This window comes from Rhinopithecus bieti, unplaced genomic scaffold (genome assembly GCF_001698545.2).
Source record: "Rhinopithecus bieti isolate Rb0 unplaced genomic scaffold, ASM169854v2 scaffold_5273, whole genome shotgun sequence".
In the NCBI taxonomy this organism is placed as follows: domain Eukaryota; kingdom Metazoa; phylum Chordata; class Mammalia; order Primates; family Cercopithecidae; genus Rhinopithecus; species Rhinopithecus bieti.
This window is the reverse complement of record NW_016805057.1, coordinates 264,944-283,355: the sequence shown is the minus strand read 5'-3', so window position 1 is coordinate 283,355 and position 18,412 is coordinate 264,944. Positions and strand designations below refer to the sequence as shown.

The following is an 18,412-nucleotide window of genomic DNA, read 5'->3' as shown; positions in this document are numbered from 1 at the left end:
TCTGAAAGCAGACTGTTCTTAAATGCATAATTCAACATCACCTAATGCCTTAACTCAAATTAAGAAATAATAAATTCCCACTGTGCTTTTTATACTATTTTTAATATTATTATTTTATATTTTCTTTATATTATTTATTAAAGAAATTAAGAAAGTGAATAGTGAAAAAAATGTCTTCAAACACTATAGAAGTAAACATTTACTTGTGCAATTAAAAAATGAGGGGTCCAGGCCAGGCACAGTGACTCACTCCTGTGAGCCACTTTGGGAGGCCGAGGTGGGCGGATCACTTAAGGCCAGGAGTTTGAGACCAGCCTGGCCAACATGGTGAAATCCCATCTGTACTAAAAAAAAATACAAAAATTAGCCAGTTATGGTGGCATATGCCTGTAGTCCCAGCTACTCGGGAGGCTGAGGCAGGAGAATCCTTGAAACTAGGAGGCGGAGGCTGCAGTAAGCTAAGATTGTGCCACTGCACTCCAGCCTGGTCAACAGAACAAGACTGTCTCAAAAAAAAAGAAAAAAGAGAGGTCCTCCCCCCATCTCAGGTCTTTGATATTCTAATGATGAATGTTTTTGTTTATTAAAATAGGATCTTTAACTGTCACTTCTTTATTATTCCAGGATAATAGATTTTAGAATTTTGAAGCTAGAAGGAATCTTAAAGAACTGATGCAACTTTCTTATTTTAAAGATAGGAAAACAGGAGAGAGGAGAGGCCAGTGATTTTCTGACTCTGGCCAACATTCGTAGCATTACATTTACCTAAGCGTTTATCATTTAAATTATTCCCTGATTCAGATAGGCTAGCTCTGTATTTAATTTGAATTCATGGGCCTTTCTCTGTGACAATCACCCTTTCAGTGAAGAGGTATTGCAAGAAATAAAGCCAACAACCTACCACACCAGTGTTTGGATGCAAAGTTCCTATTCAGGTCTGTTCCGATGCAACGATTGTTCGCATAGAAAGAACGGTTCTTTCTCCACATTCGATTCTACATAAACAAAATACAGACAACCTGGGTGGCCACATTCAGGGCCCGAGGAAAAACACACATGTGAAAGTCCATGAAACCAGAGTTGCCTTTCTCTCCTTCAACCCCATACCTTGCATGGCTTCATCACATTGCTGTCGTTGTAATATTCCTTTGCACGGCCCCTATTGCTATCCGGGTTTCAATCACATCCACTCAGACTATTTTAGTTGAACCAAACAAAATGGTAATATTTGATCAATTTTGACTGATAAAAATAAAGATTTCATTTCATTCCACTAGGCTGCTTATTAGCCTTCTTGTTTAGTCTTGTTTCCTTTACATTAATTTTATGCACAGGGTCATTTTGAGCTTCGAAGAAAAGCAAAATAACTTTGTCTCAACTCAACACTGAGTCATAAGTTAAAATGCTCCCTTTAGGTTGAATTCACCACTCCTCTTTCAAAGCTAGAAAAGGTGGAGATGTGAAGACACCTCTAATCTGATGACTTCTTCGACTGTACTGATTTGACTCTGGTTTTTAAATATAAAGCAAATTCCCTAATGGGTTATTGGGGCAAACCAGGAAAGTTTGGTCATGTAAAGAGTTGCACAGACTTTGTTTAAGTTCTGAGTTTGGGATGATGTAGCACCCTTTTCTCCTACTCTCACCAACCCTCTGCCAAGCCTTCCAGCCTGTTGCCACTCCCAAGCCTGTGGTTCAGTGGCAACAGTAGACCCTGGGGATATCAAGTTCTCGAACTGTGGGAATTAATAATAGGGTAATGATACAAAGAACAGTTGGGAAGTTGGAAATCTAAAGGGTGACTGAATTCCACTGTGATTCAGGTTAAGGTGTAAATATACTTTATTATCAGTTCACAGATATGACCATTTATTGGACACCAAATTTGTGTTAGGCATTATGCTAGGTAATTCTCAATTACTTAGTTTGGCATTTGCCCACCTCCACCTACAAAATTTTCAGTTACAATATTCCTCTCACCAGAGATGACTTTTTCCTCAGCCTCCTGTGCCATGTCTATCTCTTCTGCATAAATTACCTCCTACATGAAATAATTCATGTGTAATTCCATATGTTTCCAATCACGCCAACTAATCTTCTTCCTCTTAGTATTTACATGTGCTACTCAAATAGGTTTTTATAAATTTATATATACCTAGTTATGTTTCTATGTGCCCCTCTTTAAATTAGAAAGCATAGTATTTCATATTGCTTGAGTAATTTTACATGAATCACTATGTTGATTAACCAGAAAATACAGACTGAACAGTATGTTAAACTACAAGATGGTAATGCAATTAGCAAATCCTGATAAGGGGAAACTCTTTTCTTTGACAAAAAAATTGCAAGGAAAAAAAAAAAAAAACAGAGAGAAAGAGCAAAAGATGGAATGGGAGTCCGTGGATTAAAATAGAATTAAAAGACCTATAAACCAATCATAATGTAAGAGCCTTATTTGGATCCGGAATCAAAGAAACATACTTTTTAAAAAGTTATGAGGCCGAGCGAGGTGGCTCACACCTGTAATCCCAGCACTTTGGGAGGCCAAGGCAGGCGGATCACAAGGTCAGGAGTTTGAGGCCAGCCTGGCCAATATGGTGAAACCCCGTCTCTACTAAAAATACAAAAAAATAGCCGGGTGTGGTGGCAGGCACCTTAGTCCCAGCTACTTGGGAGGCTGAGGCAGAAAAATCTCTTGAACACAGGAAGTGAAGGTTGCAGTGAGCCGAGATCGTGCCACTGCACTCCAGCCTGGGCAACAGAGCGAGACGCCATCTCAAAAAGAAAAAATAGTTATGATACAATTGAAAATACTGGCAATATTTTATGGTATTCAGAAATGGTTAGTTTTTAAGGTATAATCATACTGTAATTTTTTTCAGAGTTCTTTTTTTTAGAAATGCATACTGAAATATTTATTGATGAAGTGATATGGTACCTAGGATTTACTTCAAAATAAAATGAGTAAGGTAGAAGTGGTTAGAGGGAATTCAGATGAAACAAGACTGGCCATGAGTTAATTATTGTTGAAGCTCTGTGATGGGTAGATAGAAGTTCACTACACAATTATGTGCACTTATATATATTTGACATTTTCCACAATAAAAGTTAAAAAATGTAATAATAAAGTCATTGTGCTTAGATCCAGACTTCTATGAATAATTCAACCTATGTATCCTATATCTCCAAGGAGAGCATGATTTGTCTTCTTTGCCTTTTCTCCTACCTTTTTCCATGAGTAGTCATAACCATCCACATTAACCACTGGCATAACATAGAAATCCACATGCCTCAGAAGATTGGTATATTCCCCTATTATCCCATAGTATTCAGTTATCTGCAAATTAAATGAAGAATATTTAATTAGATCTGTTTTAAGTTCTTCTAAACTTAGTGTGTGTGTGTGTGTGTGTGTGTGTGTGTGTGTGTTTTAATTTGTCATTTGGCATGTTTAGATTTGCAGATTTAACTTTCAGAAAGAGTGCTAATTCCTCAAAAGAACTGAACTTAAGGTACTCTGCTACAAAGTGGTAATAAATGCCTTACACATGGTACAGTCTTCCTAATTAATGAAGGCAGAAAATCGAACCATAAACTTCCTAAATTTTCCTTAAGAAATAATATTAACTCTTTATTGAAGCCATAGAGCCCACTACAAAGATTTAAGGAAACAAAAACGTAGATTTAGTGTAGCTCCTTTTTCCGTAATTCATGTTCATCAGAGCTTAAACTAGCTACCATATTTTATCCCTAGATGTGATTACCTGATATTTGCTACATTGTCCTTAGAACTTGTGGAACACAAGTTTTGCTAGAATTGAGTGTGTTTCCCAAGCATTTGATCATCTAGCTTTAGAATTGGGGTAGCTTCTCCTAGGTACTGGCTATGAATTCCTGACAGACGTCATCTCAAACTTGTTTCTCTCTACTTCAGAGTCATCCAGCTTAGCGGCACATATTACAATGTGATCCAATGGCATCCAAATTTGGTGGCTGAGAAATTTACCCCAAAATGCCAAAATGTACAGGCAGGAGAACTATAAAGACAAATTTTAGCTGGTCAAATCATTTTACCTAGGACAAAGCTTTTGGTTTAAAATCTTAATTTGTGGCAACATTGCTGTATTTGAATTTAATTCACAATTAATTGCATTAAATATTTAATTTGGCTTACAATTCAATAAATATTTAAGTTGCCTTAAAGTATACTCATGGCATTGTTAAGAAATGTCTTTTTTATTATTGACAAAATAAAAACAAGCCTTTTATAAACTTTACTATTTTCCCTTTAAATGTTTAAAATATTATATTCATATTTCCCTAGAACAATCACAAGAGTCACATTAAAGTTCTTTGCCATGAAGAAATACTTATGAAATCAGAGAGAAAGGAAAGAAAAATGTTATTTTAAAATCTACTGTAGGTCAGAAATAAAAAGTTAATGAAAAGGAAGCAAAATTTGTAGAATGAAGGAAGCCATGTTTTGTTTTGTTTGTTTGTTTGTTTGTTTATTATACTTTAAGCTCTGGGATACATGTGCAGAACGTGCAGGTTTGTTTACACAGGTATACATGGCCATGGATAGTTTGCTGCACCACAACTTTGTCATCTACATTAGGTATTTCTCCTAATGTACCCCACCTAACCCCCCAGCCCCCGACCCCCGACAGGCCCGTGTATGAATGTTCCCCTCCCTGTGTCCATGTGTCTCATTGCCAGCCTCCACTTATGAGTGAGAACATGCGGTGTTTGGTTTTCCTGCTCTTGTTTAATTGCTGAGAAGATGGTTGGAGCCAACCAGTTAAATATGTTTTTTATCTACAAATTTATAAAAAATTTATGTTAGCATCACTTTTCAGTAATCATGTAACATTCATTATTAGAAAAATATTAGGAGAGCCTGTTCCTTTCAAAATAATAAAGCATTTCTCATTTTCATTTCTACAACATGGCCTAAACTTTTAATAGATGCAGCATGATGAATTTCTTTTTATGCTTCACTTTTTAAATTTCCTTCCTACCTTTACCTCTGTCTGGTTGGATGGGAATCTTTCCACAAAAAGTTATGCTCTGAGAGATGACCAATGATAGGCCCAGAACAATGTTACCTATTTCTTTATCTAATAGGTAGGACTCCAGACAGAAGGAGTGAGTGAGGGCTGAGATACAATCTGTGCTGTGTGCCAAGCCACACCTTCACGTGTGGCTATAGCTACAATCCTGGAGGAAGGGGTGCCCATTTTTTCTTTAACCACTTATTGAGATATAATTTACATTCCAGAAATTCACCATTTTACAGTGTGAAATTCAGTGGTTTTTGGTGTATTCATACAGTTGTGCAACCATCACTAGTATCTGATTTTTGGAACATTTCATCATTAAAAAATCCCCATACCTATGCCCATTATAACTCACTCCCCTTTCCCTCCTGCCACTTCCCCATGCCTCTGACAATCACTAACGAACTTTCTGTCTCTGTGGATTTGCCCATTCTGGACATTTCATAGAAATGGAATAATATATGTGGCATTTTGTGTCTGGTTTCTTTTACTTAGCATAGTGTTTTCAAGATTCATCTATGTTGCAGCATGAATCAGTACTTCATTCCTTTTTATTGCTGATTGACATTTCATTGCATGAATATGCTGCATTTTGTTTTTCTGCTCATAAGTTGATGAAATTTGAGTTGTTTCCACTTTTTGACTATTATGAATAATATTGCTATAATCATTTGTAAACATATAGGTGTTCAGTTGTCTTGGGTATACACCTAGGAGTGGAACTGCTGAGTCATATGGTAACTCTATACTTAATCTTTCGAGGAACTTCCACATTGTTTTTCAAAGTGGCTGAAGAAATTTTGCCTGACAATAAATAAATATTTGTTGAAGGTACGATTTACCAACATGGCAAGTAACATAATTGAAATCCTGTCCTACTAGAGATGGTCTGCAATATACAATGATTTCACTCATGATTTTTTGACTTTACAATAGCACAAAAGCAATGTATATTTGGTAGAAACCATACTTTGAGTACCCATGCCACCATTCCATTTTTCAGTTTTAGTGCAGTATTTAATACATGATATGGGATATTCATTTATATCCCATATCCCAAATTTATTATAAATTAGGTTTTGTGTTGGATGATTTTGCCCTACTGTAGGCTAACGTAAGTGTTCTGACCACATTTAAGGAAGGTTAGGCTATGATATTCGGTATTCGGTAGATTAAGTATATTAAATGCATTTTTTACTTAAAACATTTTCAGTTGTGATTGTTTATTGGGTTTATTGAGACATAACCCCACCATAAATTGAGAAGCCTCTGTATAAAAGAAAAACAAGATGAGAATAGAGGAGAATGGAGAAGAGTGTAAGACTGTGTGAGTGATGAGGGGGTGGGATTGATTCCCATCAGCTGGCCTGTGGTCAATGGTTACTCAACTCTTCCTCTCACTTTGCCTGGGGTGCACTCAAGCTTTGCCTTTAATGTGGCCCTAAACAACAACAACAACAACAACGACAAATCCTACCTAGAAATTAACCAATGACCATTTGACAGATAATAAATTAGTACATAAAGACACATAGGTCTGTTAATGGGGTTGCTAAAAAATATATATATATAAGACACACGAAGGGAAAATTTTAAAACAAAATGTTACCATTACAAATATATCAGAGAGCTATCTGTCTCAGTTTTTACTCCAATCTCTATATATGTATGTATAGTTTGAACCATAGCCAATGACAATAAAGTATTTATCCCAACAGTAGGTACTGTTTAGATACTCTCTGGAACCCAACATTGTATGTCAGCCTAAACCTGCAACATTAATTTAAATTTCAAATTCCACAAGGGGATACTGAGCACCAATTATGTTGACCAAACAATATACCAGGTTATGGGGAACAAAAAAATTACTTTAGAGCTGGTCTCTGCCTTCAAAACCCTAGTAGAAGTGATAAGTTGGAAAGGGAAAAGCAGCAATTCAATGCTATTGATATAAGTATGATAATAAACAATGGCAAGATGTAGAAGGTGGCTCAGAAAAAGGATGGTTAATTCTGTGGAGTGTTTGGGGTTGGAACTCCTGAAGAGCTGCTGGTCAGGGGGCAAGAAATTGAGGGTCGGGGTCAATTTGTGATGGGACCAATTAGTTAGTGAAGAAAGTATTCCTGGAAAGGGACTGATAAATTAAAAGGATGTAGATCTATGTAGGAACTACAAATCTACTAAAGTTGGGGAAAAAAAAAAGCAGTCATAGTAGGGGTGAGAAATGAGAGAAGACAGGACATTAAGAAGTTATATTGCTAGATGGCTTCTTCTAACCTTCCTTGTTGCTGTCCATGGCCATATTCTGGGTCTAAGGAACAGCAAAACATTACTTCTGAGATCCAGAGGATGGCTACAGGAGAAATTTGCTAAAGAGGAGTTGAGATGAGGTTTAGTGGAAGAGAGAACAAGGAACTGTGAAGATACGTTGTTAGGTGACTCTCACATATGGACTTTGAATTCACTCAGAATGATGGCAAGAGTTGGAGGAGAAAAAAGAATCATGAACCAGGTACCAGGAAATTATCTGAAGGTCAGTGCATGATAGCAATAAAATAAGAGTGCAACCAGATTATGTAAGTTTCTGAGAAGAGAAGAATCATTGGTAGTGTCAAGACAGGAGAATGCTGATCCACTCCACCAGGCCTCTCAGCACATGGTGATGTGAAAGAAAGAGCAGCCCCTCTACTTGAAGGAGCCACCAGGGAGCAGTGTCATTAGGTTATGTGTCACCTGTGGTGAGGAGGGACAGAGAGAATTCTGTGAAGGCCCTGAGGTTGAAGAGCTCTAACTTTGTGTGCAATTAGACGAGAGTGTTCTAGGGCAGAGGTTTGGCAGGAGGTCAGCAGTGAGAAAAGCCATTTGGCAGAAAAAGTACTTTCTGGCAAGTTGTGATGGTTAACATATATTCACTAGGTCCTACGATATGCCAGCCCCGTGCTGGATTTTGGCTTGGTGATGCAGCCATGCAGAAATTGGTCTCAGCTCTGCCTTTGCAAAAAGAGAAGGATCTATATTTGTCTCCTGAAAGTATGTGAATGAGAAGCTTAGAAAGAAATGACTGGCCTCAAGCTTCTCAAAGGGTAGTGTAGTGGATTTCTGCTGAAACTAGACTATAAGATTTTTGAAATCCTTACTGAGTTGCAGAAAAGAGTGAGAGACTTAAAAGCTAAGATTTTAATTTGCCTTTGGATGCTTTAGGTTTTGAATATAAAACCTACCTTCACAATTGTTGAAAGATAAATATTTTATGTTACTTTCCCTCGTCCAGTGCTTTGAAGTACTAAGAGAGTCAGATGATCTGAATTAGTTTTAGGCAGGTGAGAATGGAGTTTAAATGTCCATTTTGAAAGACCTTATTGATTATGTTTCTTTGGGCTACACAAATCAGGTTCACATTGTTGGAGCAAAATACTCAGCTATAAGATCCTTGGGCTATATTTTGTTCATCCTTGTATTTCCAGATCTGAAACATCATAGGCAATTTATAAATATTTGTGGGTTAAATAATTTAATCTTACAAAGATTCAGCAAGTGGCTTGGGTAGAGGGTAGGATATCTAATAGGAGGGCAGAGGTGTCAGGATGACAAGGGCAGTAATTAGGGACAACCTCACCAATATAAATTAGAGCCAATATGAATGGAGGTTTCTTCTTGGCCCTTCTCATGTTCAGTGATGGAATGGAAAATAAATGTTCTTACTCTCCTACTTTGTACCCTTCTCTCTTTGTTAACTGCTGTTCACTTCACTACCTAAAATAACCAAACCACTCAACTTGGGGAAGGTTCCAGATCATGATGTGACTGGGATATGTTAAGGGTCTGATCAGTTGGAATCATCCTCTTTTGGCCAAGATAGTACCAATGGTGTTTGGGAATTTCCAGTAGACTCAGGGAGGTTGCAGCTCCCATCCATGGGTGATGGAGGATGGAAGATTCACAGTGAATGAAGGCAAATAGAGATGTTGCATTTGTCAAGGTCCAGCAAAGGCAGAAACAGTTTTATCTTGATATACTTAATAAGTGCCAATATCTTAATTTCCTAATTCATCTATTCTGTTACTGTGTATCTGTGAATGCAAAGACTACAAAAATCATTATCAGAAAGACACATATTTTGAGTTATTTTTCCAGTGGCAATGATTCTTTGTAGAAATCAGTGTAGAGAACATATATGCCCATTTTATAGGATTTGAAGCATAATTTTTAGTGTTTTCATTTATCAGGGAGGTTAATAGTCATTATATCTTTTACCTTTCCAACATACGATTTGTCTTATATATGGCTTTTTTGATGCAAAACCCTTCTTCAGGGACAAAATTCCCTATTATGATATATGAGAAAACATACTCTGTTTCACCTCTGTAATGTTGTGCTTATGTTCAATTTCCAAGGGTAAAAGTGGCAAAAGATGTCTGGATAATTAAAACCAAAAGAGAAATAAATTAATTGGGCCCCAACTTAGATAATTCCTTCAGTCCTTTCCTCTACTTAGTTAACATATTATAATCAATATACTATTTCTTAATCATTTTTCACTGTTTAGCTCCAGGCAGAAATGTAAAAAGACCAACAATATTTTGGGTGATTTAAATGCTTGAAGTCATGTTCTTCAACTCATTAATGCATAAAAGTCGCTTGGGAAACTTGTGAAAATTGTAGATTCCCAAGCTTCATGATGTGACCTAGGAAAATGCATTTTAATAAACAGCCCAGTTGAGTCTGACACAGGTGATCTTGGGCACCATATTGAGAAATATGGTTAAGAGAATGTGAATACTTACATGGCCTATGAACCACAAGCAGAAAGCAGGAGAGATCCATTCTCTGGCATGGATTCCACAGTCAATCCACATGGCATTTTTGGCTGTTTGTTCTTTTCCAGAAACCTGCTCAAAGAAACCCCAAAAGTAGCAAAAACAATAACAATAAGCTTCAGGATAATAACTTTCATTTATATAGTTCTTATATTTAATAGTTTCAGCAAATCTCTGAGATATGAATTGCTCTGCATTTCTTTGAAAATTCTCAAGGGAAATTTAAACACTGGTGAGATTAAGTGACACTAGTTAAGGTAGCAAAGCTGGTGTGAATTGAAACTGAAGTTTGAAGCCAGGACTCTGATTTAAAACTTTTTATCCTCCCACAATTATGCAGTCATGTCAGAGCTGCATGTGGAAGTTTAGAAGAGGAGACCAGAGAACTAATGATTTGGACTGTATCTTCATGCTTCATTTAGAGGTAAATGGGTGTGAGTTGGATGGCAATCTTCCCTGGGAAGTGTAGAGACACACCAGGAGCAGAAACTCCCTCAAGATTTTCCTCTGAGTGCATTTTTTTTTTTTTTTTTTTTTTTGGTGTGGATTATTTCTTCATTTCATACAAAAAGAAGCATACATCTAACTTCTCATGAACTGATTACCAGCAAACAAATCTAGGGACAGAGGCTTTGTTCCCAGTATGATGGACTAATACAAGCTGCCAACTCTGGAATAAGAATTGTCAACCTTTTCTCAATGATAGCCTTTGATGTCTTTAGAAGAATTATCAAGAACACCTCCAAAATTAATCATACTGTATTTGCCTTTAAAAGTGAGCTACAACACAATTTAGGGTATAGAGCAGTTGTCCCCAACCTTTTTGGCACCAGGGACCAGTTTCATGGAAGACAGTTTTTCCATGGATGGGGCAGAGGTAGGGTGGAATCAGGGGTTGGGATGGGTTGGCGATAAAACTGTTCCACCTCAGATCATCAGGCCTTAGATTCTCATAAGGAGCGTGCAACCTCGATCCTTTGCATGCACCGTTCACAACAGGGTTTGTGCTCCTATGAGAATCTAATGCTGCTGCTGATCTGACAGGAGGCATTGCTCAGGCAGTAATGCTTGCTCACTGGCTATTCATCTCCAGTTGTGTGGCCTCATTCCTAACAGGCCATGGACTGGTACCTGTCTGCAGTCCAGGGGTTGAGGACCACTGGTATAGAGGGAAGGGAGAAGAGTGTTGTAAAATCAAACAAATATGTAGACTTGCAATTCCAAAACAAGAAAAAGAAAGAGTTAGATATTTAGATTGTCATTTGAACCACTCCAGGAGGCTTTTTCCTAACTTGGAGCTAGCAATATTTAACAAGATAGTAAATAAGAAAGCCCAATGGCATTGGCCACTAATCGTCAAATTGTATAGTCAAAGAGAACTACCTAGCTTATTCTACTCAATGTAAAGAAAATCTTAAGTTGTCTACTTGACCTTTCTAAGTCCTGGGCCAATTTTCTTGGCACTGGTTCTGGCACCGAAAAGTTGGCAAAATCCCAGAGACTCACATTATATGCACATCCTTGATCAAGTAAGAGTAGGACCAAACCATCCAGAATGCATGATTTTTCAACGTGTACAGGTTCCAGATAAGCATGTTCCAAGGACTACACGCAGCATGGCTGAAAGCAAATGTCGTGGGTGCAAATGTCAGATGGATCCAATCTGATTGACCAACTCAGTGACCAAGGGGATCCAACATTTCGTATGTCTGCCTTGAGTCTGCATTGCAAGTACTTGTAAACGACAGATTAAAACTGAGAAGTCCTAACCCAAAGTCTTATCTTTGAATAACTGGAAGCTCACCTATCACAATTTAGATAATGTTGGGATACTGTGCATAAATTATATGTTACTAAATTAAATGTACATTTTTAGTGACTACATTATTTTCCAGAGCTTTTTAAAAAGAACTTTAAGAGAAAGAGGTAGAAAACAGAACCATAGAGTTGCTTCCTAGTTCTGAAAACAATTGGCTGTGGCTATGTTCACTGACCTTTACTAAGGTCAACTTATTCAAGAGAGATGACATCCAATCCAAGATAGGTTAATCAACTTCTCTTCCATAACATTTGCAACTGAAAATGTATAACCAAATGGGTGGCAATTGGAGTAGAAACCATCATAATAACCCTACTGCAAAGGACTTCAGCCTTTTCCTGCTGTTCGTCCCTTGCTGGGATTTGTTGTCCTGGTCTTACTTTAGTTTCAAAAGTTGTACTAGGAAGTACTAACCAGAGCAAACAGGTAAGAGAAAGAAATAAAAGGCATCTAAATGGGAAGGGAAAAATCAAATTATCCTTGGTTGTAGATGACACAATCTTATATTTAGAAAAACCTAGCCTCCACCAAAATACTAAATTGTAGGTTATAAAATCAACACACAAAATCAGTAGCATTTATATACAACAATAGCAGACAACCTAAAAGAAAAATCAAGAAAGAAATACCATTTACAATGACCAAAAAAAAAAAAAAAGACCTGTAATAAATCTAACCAAAGAAGTGAAAGACTCACAATTAAGATCATAGAACACTGATGAAAGAAACTGAAGAGAATACACAAAAAAATGAAAAGATACCTCATGCTCACAGGCTTAAGAATTAATATTGTTAAAACGTCCATACTACCCAATGGAGCCTACAGATTCAATGCAATCCCTGTCGACACCAATACACTCTTCATAGAAAGAGAAAAAAAAAATCTAAAATTCATATGGAGCCACAAGATATCTTGAAAATCTAAAGTAATGCTAAACAGAAAGAGCAAAGCTGGAGTACTGAAACAGCATGGTACTGGCATAAAAACAGACACATGGACCGATGGATTACAATAGAGAACCCAGAAATAAATCCACAGATTTACAGTCAACTTGTTTTCAACAAAGCCACCAAGAACATACATTGGGAAAAGGACGGTATTGTCAATAAATGGTATTGGGAAAAATTTTATTCATAAAATTCAAACTAAATCCCTGTCTCTCACTATATATATAAAATCAACTAAAAACAGATTGGACGTAAATGTAAGAGCTGAAACTATAAAACTACTAGAAAAAAACATTGGGAAAACAATTCAGGACTTTGGTCTCAGCAAAGATTTTTTTGGGGTAAGATCTCAAAAGCACAGTCAACAGAAGCAAAAATAGATAAAGGGGATTACATCAAACTGAAAACTTGCTTCTGCACAGCAAAAGAAATAACAGAGTGAAAAGAAAAAAATGAGAGAAAATATGTGCAAGCTATTTAATAACCAGAATATATAAGGAACTCAAATAATTCAAAAGGAAAACACAAATAATCTAATTTTTAAAATGAGAAAGGAATCTGAACAGACATTTCTCAAAAGAAGACACACAAATGGCCAACAGGTATATGAAAAAATCCTCAACATCACTAATCATCAGAGAAATGTGAATTAAAACCACAATCCAATATCATCTCATCCCAGTTAAAATGGCTTTAATCCAAAAGACAGACAATTACAAATGCTGGAGAGGATGTGGAGAAAGGGGAACTCTTGTACACTGTTGGTGGGAATGTAAATTAGTACAGCCACTATGAAAAACAGTGTGGAGGTTCCTCAAAAAACTAAAAATGGAACTACCATGTAAGCCAGCAGTCCTACTATTGGGTATGTATCCAAAAGAAAGGAAATCAGTATATCGAAAAGATACCTGCACTCCCATGTTTATTACAGCACCATTCACAATAGTCAAGATATAGAATCAACCTAAGTGTTCTTCAACATATGAATGGATAAAGAAAATGTGGTACATATACACAAATGGAATATTATTCAGGCTTTAAAAAGAATAAAATCCTATCATTTGCAGCAACATGGATGGAACTGGAGGTCATCATGTTAAGTGAAATAAACTATGCAGGGAAAGACAAATACCATGTTCTCACTGATATGGGGACTGGAAAAAGTTGATCTCATAGAGGTAGAGAGTAGAATGATGACTACCAGAGGCTGAGAAAAGAGGATACAGAGAGGTTGATTAATGGGGACAAAATAGATAGAAGGAATAAGTTCTAGTGTGTAGTAGCACAGTATGGTGACTAGAATCAACAATAATTTATTGTATATTTCAAAATAGGTAGAAGACAAACTTAAAATGTTCCCAACACAAAGAAATGATAAATGTTTGAGATGATGGATATCTCAAATACCCTGATTTACACATTGTATGCATGTATCAAAACATCACATGTGGGGAGAGAGGGAGAAAAAAAATCACATGTACCCCAAAAACATGTACAATTATTATGTATCAATTTTTAAAAATTAGCATCAAAAGCTGCACCACTTTTTTAATTTTAATTTTATTTTTTTCAAGTCCTGGTTTTATTTTCTGTTAGTGTTTGTCCACTAACAGAAATAGTGTTTGTCGCCGGGTGCGGTGGCTCAAGCCTGTAATCCCAGCACTTTGGGAGGCCGAGACGGGCGGATCACGAGGTCAGGAGATCGAGACCATCCTGGCTAACATGGTGAAACCCCGTCTCTACTAAAAAATACAAAAAACTAGCCGGGTGAGGTGGTGGGCGCCTGTAGTCCCAGCTACTCGGGAGGCTGAGGCAGGGGAATGGCGTAAACCCGGGAGGCGGAGCTTGCAGTGAGCCAAGATCCAGCCACTGCACTCCAGCCTGGGTGACAGAGCCAGCCTCCGTCTCAAAAAAAAAGAAAAAAAAAAAAATAGTGTTTGTCCAGTAACAGAAAATAAAACAAGGACTTGAAAACAATAAACACCACTTTCTTCATTTTATGGAAATGTTATAATGGCTTATCTAATGTCACATAAACAGAAACAGAGTTAATTCTAGAACTGGGGTTCATCTAGAACTGAACCCTTAACCCCCAAGAGACTGTATTTGGAGATAGGGCCTTTAAAGGGGTGATTAACATGAGGCCCTTAGGGTGGGTACTAATCCAGACTGACTGGTGTCCTTGTGGGAAGAGATTAGGACATACAGACCAGGACAAGACTGTATTATTAATGGGAAAAATAGCCAACCCCTAAATAGCCAGGTATTAAAGTTGAGGAACACCTGTAATGCAAATATTTTCAGAACTCAAAGAAAAGAAACTCAAGTTTTAACAAACACCACTGGAGAATTAATCCTTCCCCTCACATTGAAAGATCAACAACTTTCCCCACAACATACCTTTAAAACATAAAGTGGGTGCTTCTCATATGAGGATCCAATGTGGATTTTTGTAAGCATATCAGGATACTTCTCAGTTATAAGTTCTATCCAAGAATAGATCTAGCAAAATGGAAACCAGAGGTTAGTCACGAAGCAAGTTCAAAGCATTTCCCTGACCAAAGGAAGCAGCTAACTTCTTCAGAGAAAGGAAAACCTCTGTATGTGGAATGCATGAGGACCTAAAGCACTTATGGCAGGGTGTTTCTTCTGATGTTTAGGGAAATTAATAAAATTAAAGTTTTGATAAGTGTCAAGGTTTTGGGAAAGAGTGAAAAAGTGCTAAGATACTTATAACGAGGTAGGAAAAGTTAGTCTTTAAACTATGGCCCCTGAAAGTTATTTTTAAAGTCATCACATTGAGTCACTGCCCCTGTGTATGAAATTCTTATCATTCATTCAAAAGTTCACTTTTATATGGGACTTAAAAATGCACTTTTCAGAATGAAGGGAGCCCTGAGCACCATCTTTACACAGGATAAAGGGAAGCATCGCTGTTTCCCACTAAAGACCTGTGCAAGCGCAGTGAGATTGGCAGAATGATGAGAGGCAAAGGTGGGGACAATCTGGAGAAAAAACAAATAAACAAACTCAGTTATCCCAGATTCTGGACCTCTCTCTTGGGTGAAAGTCCAGTTGTTTTTGAGGTTCTGTCAAGATAATAGGGGAAGGAAAAAGAAAAAAAAAATCTGACTTTAGGCTGGCACCCACTTCAAAGCAAGCATTGCATTATTGTCTGCTTTGAGATTGCTGGGATTGAACTGGGTTATGTGTTAACGTGGACCAACTTTCGAGGGTCCATTCTTAAACTCTGATGCCTTCTGAGACGGAAACAATCAAATCCTGGCTTTGTCTCTGGGAACTTTTCTAGAGGTGATTTCAAATAGCAATCCTAGCTGGTAAAAACTGGAGCACCATTTATCCCTGGGTTCTCTGAGATCACATAACCAGCATGAGTGGTAGGTGTGAGTGGTTGTCCCCATGCCAAGAATTAAGGGCTCCTGCCCACCTGCCACCAAGTGCTGATCCTGTCAGTGTTTGGGGTGTCAGAAATGTAACCATCAGCAATTTCCTAGTTGAAACTCCATTTCCCGTGTTACTCCTCTAGGCATAAATACACCTGAGAAAGCTGCCACAAAAAAATTAATTTATTCATTGATACTTCAGTAGATTTCCTCTAACACGAGAGGCTGTGTAATCTGAAGGCAGTTTAACCGACAGACTTTATTCATTTCTCAAACTAAGCTCAGGTAGTAATGCAACATTCTTTGAAGAACTCTTTTCTCTCGCCATTCTAAGAAGTAATTTTTGGCCATTTGTTTCTTTCTCCCTACACTGGATGATCTAAGATCTCCTGGTGTGAGTCAATGACAAAATAACCTGTGTTGCCCACCAGGCCATCTTGTAGGGAGGGCTGATCAAGAGACCACTGATCAAAGGGAAAGAAGTACTTAGAGGAATTTTCTGGGAGCAAAATTCTTATGGTTCCTATGAACCTCTTAGAAAATAATAGGGGCGGGAGTGGAAAGAGAAGTACAAGATATTTTCTAGAGTGTCATAGTTAAGGACTAAATGTTACACCCCTTTCTCCAATTCATATGTTGAATCCCTAACTCCCAGTAGGTTAGAAAGTGACTGTATTTGGAGATAGGGCCTTTGAAGAGATGATCAAGTCAACATGAGGCCCCTAGAGTGGGCACGAATCCAATCTGGCTGGTGTCCTTATATGAAGAGGAGATTAAGATATACAGAGAGAGACACCAGGGATGCATGTGCACAAACAAAAGGCCATAAGAGGCTGGGCATGGTGGCTCACGCCTGTAATCCTAGAACTTTGGGAGGCCAAGGCGGGCAGATCACTCGAGCTCAAGAGTTCGAGACCAGCCTGGCCAAGGTGGTGAAATCCCATCTCTACTAAAAATACAAAAAATTAGCTGGGCGTGCTGGTGTGCGCCTCTAGTCCCAGCTACTCTGGAGGCTGAGGCAGGAGAATCGCTTGAACCCGAGAGGCGGAGGTTGCAGTGAGCCAAAATTGCACCATTGCACTCCAGCCTGGGCGACAGAGAGAGACTCTGTCTCAAAAAAAAAAAGGAAAGAAAAGGCCATATGAGGAAGAACAATGTGAGATCACAACTACCTGCAAGCTGAGGAAGGAGGCCTCAGTAGAAACCAAACCTACTGACACCTTGATCTTCTAGCCTCTAGAATCAGGAGAAAACAAATTTCTGTAATTTCAGCTACACAATCTGTGGTATTTTATTACTGCAGCCCTAACAAACTAATAGAGCCGTGTGCTTATTTTTTCCTCCTGTGTCATTCCAACTCTTTCCTGAAGATATGGTAAGAAAACATAACTTTTGTGAACAAAATAATTAAAATATGTTTTGACAAATATTTAAAAATACGTCTGTGTATGGCATTCCCCTCTCCCCACCAAACTTATCACAGCAGTGACAGTTTCACCTTCTGTATTTTGCAAATCCCACCTATGAAACCTCTCTGCATCAAGTTTGCTCATGCAGTCCTGCTGATGGATACTGGAGAGAGGTGGTCTAAGTTGGATAGATGTAGGAGAGATTTAAAAAAAAGGGGGGGGGGTGCAATTTTAAGACCCCGTCAATCAACCAGGCACACATTCTAGAAGCATACTGACTTCTTGCTTAATTAACTGGGAAGGAGCAGATGCTTTTAAAGATTATACACATAAAATTGATTCTCATTACCTAAGTCTTAGATGTCTTAAAAATATGGATATGGTCCCTAATAGTTTCTGGGCACCTAGTCAAAGATGACAAAAATAGTTATATTAGGCAATATAGGGGCATACTGTTATAAAAAGGCATCAAGGTATTTTTTACTACTTGGAGAATACCATATAAAAAAGAAAGTCCTCATGCGAATTTATTGTTTCAACTAACAAATATAGGGAAATGGCTTTTAGTGGATTATGTGAAAGCTTGCTGAGGTCTCACCTACACATCAACACCTTACTGAAATTCCCTCTAAAAGGAGTGGAACCTGTAAGTACTGATATAAAAAAATCCAATTTCAGGCCGGGCTCGGTGGCTCAAGCCTGTAATCCCACCACTTTGGGAGGCCGAGACGGGCGGATCATGAGGTCAGGAGATCGAGACCATCCTGGCTAACCCGGTGAAACCCCATCTCTACTAAAAAATACAAAAAACTAGCTGGGCGAGGTGGCGGGCACCTGTAGTCCCAGCTACTCGGGAGGCTGAGGCAGGAGAATGGCATAAACCCGGGAGGCAGAGCCTGCAGTTTGCCAGGATCCGACCACCGCACCCCAGCCTGGGCAACAGAGCGAGACCCTG

At 38.1% G+C, this 18,412-nt stretch overlaps 1 protein-coding gene and 1 long non-coding RNA gene across 4 annotated transcripts in view; one reads left to right on the top strand and one right to left on the bottom strand.

The window, feature by feature from the left end:
* Positions 1-18,412, bottom strand: part of CPB2 (carboxypeptidase B2) — a 51,385-nt gene that overhangs the window by 9,239 nt on the left and 23,734 nt on the right. For both annotated transcript variants that reach the window (XM_017870961.1, XM_017870962.1), the window contains 4 exons: positions 15,045-15,146; positions 9,845-9,949; positions 3,227-3,337; positions 902-995 (listed from right to left, as the gene is read on the bottom strand). In XM_017870961.1, coding sequence (XP_017726450.1) covers positions 902-995; positions 3,227-3,337; positions 9,845-9,949; positions 15,045-15,146 — 412 coding nt within the window. The remainder of the gene's footprint in view (positions 1-901; positions 996-3,226; positions 3,338-9,844; positions 9,950-15,044; positions 15,147-18,412) is intronic.
* The window catches only part of LOC108528949 (uncharacterized), a 48,233-nt gene that overhangs the window by 9,539 nt on the left and 20,282 nt on the right, over positions 1-18,412 (top strand). The gene's annotated exons all lie outside the window — the stretch shown is intronic.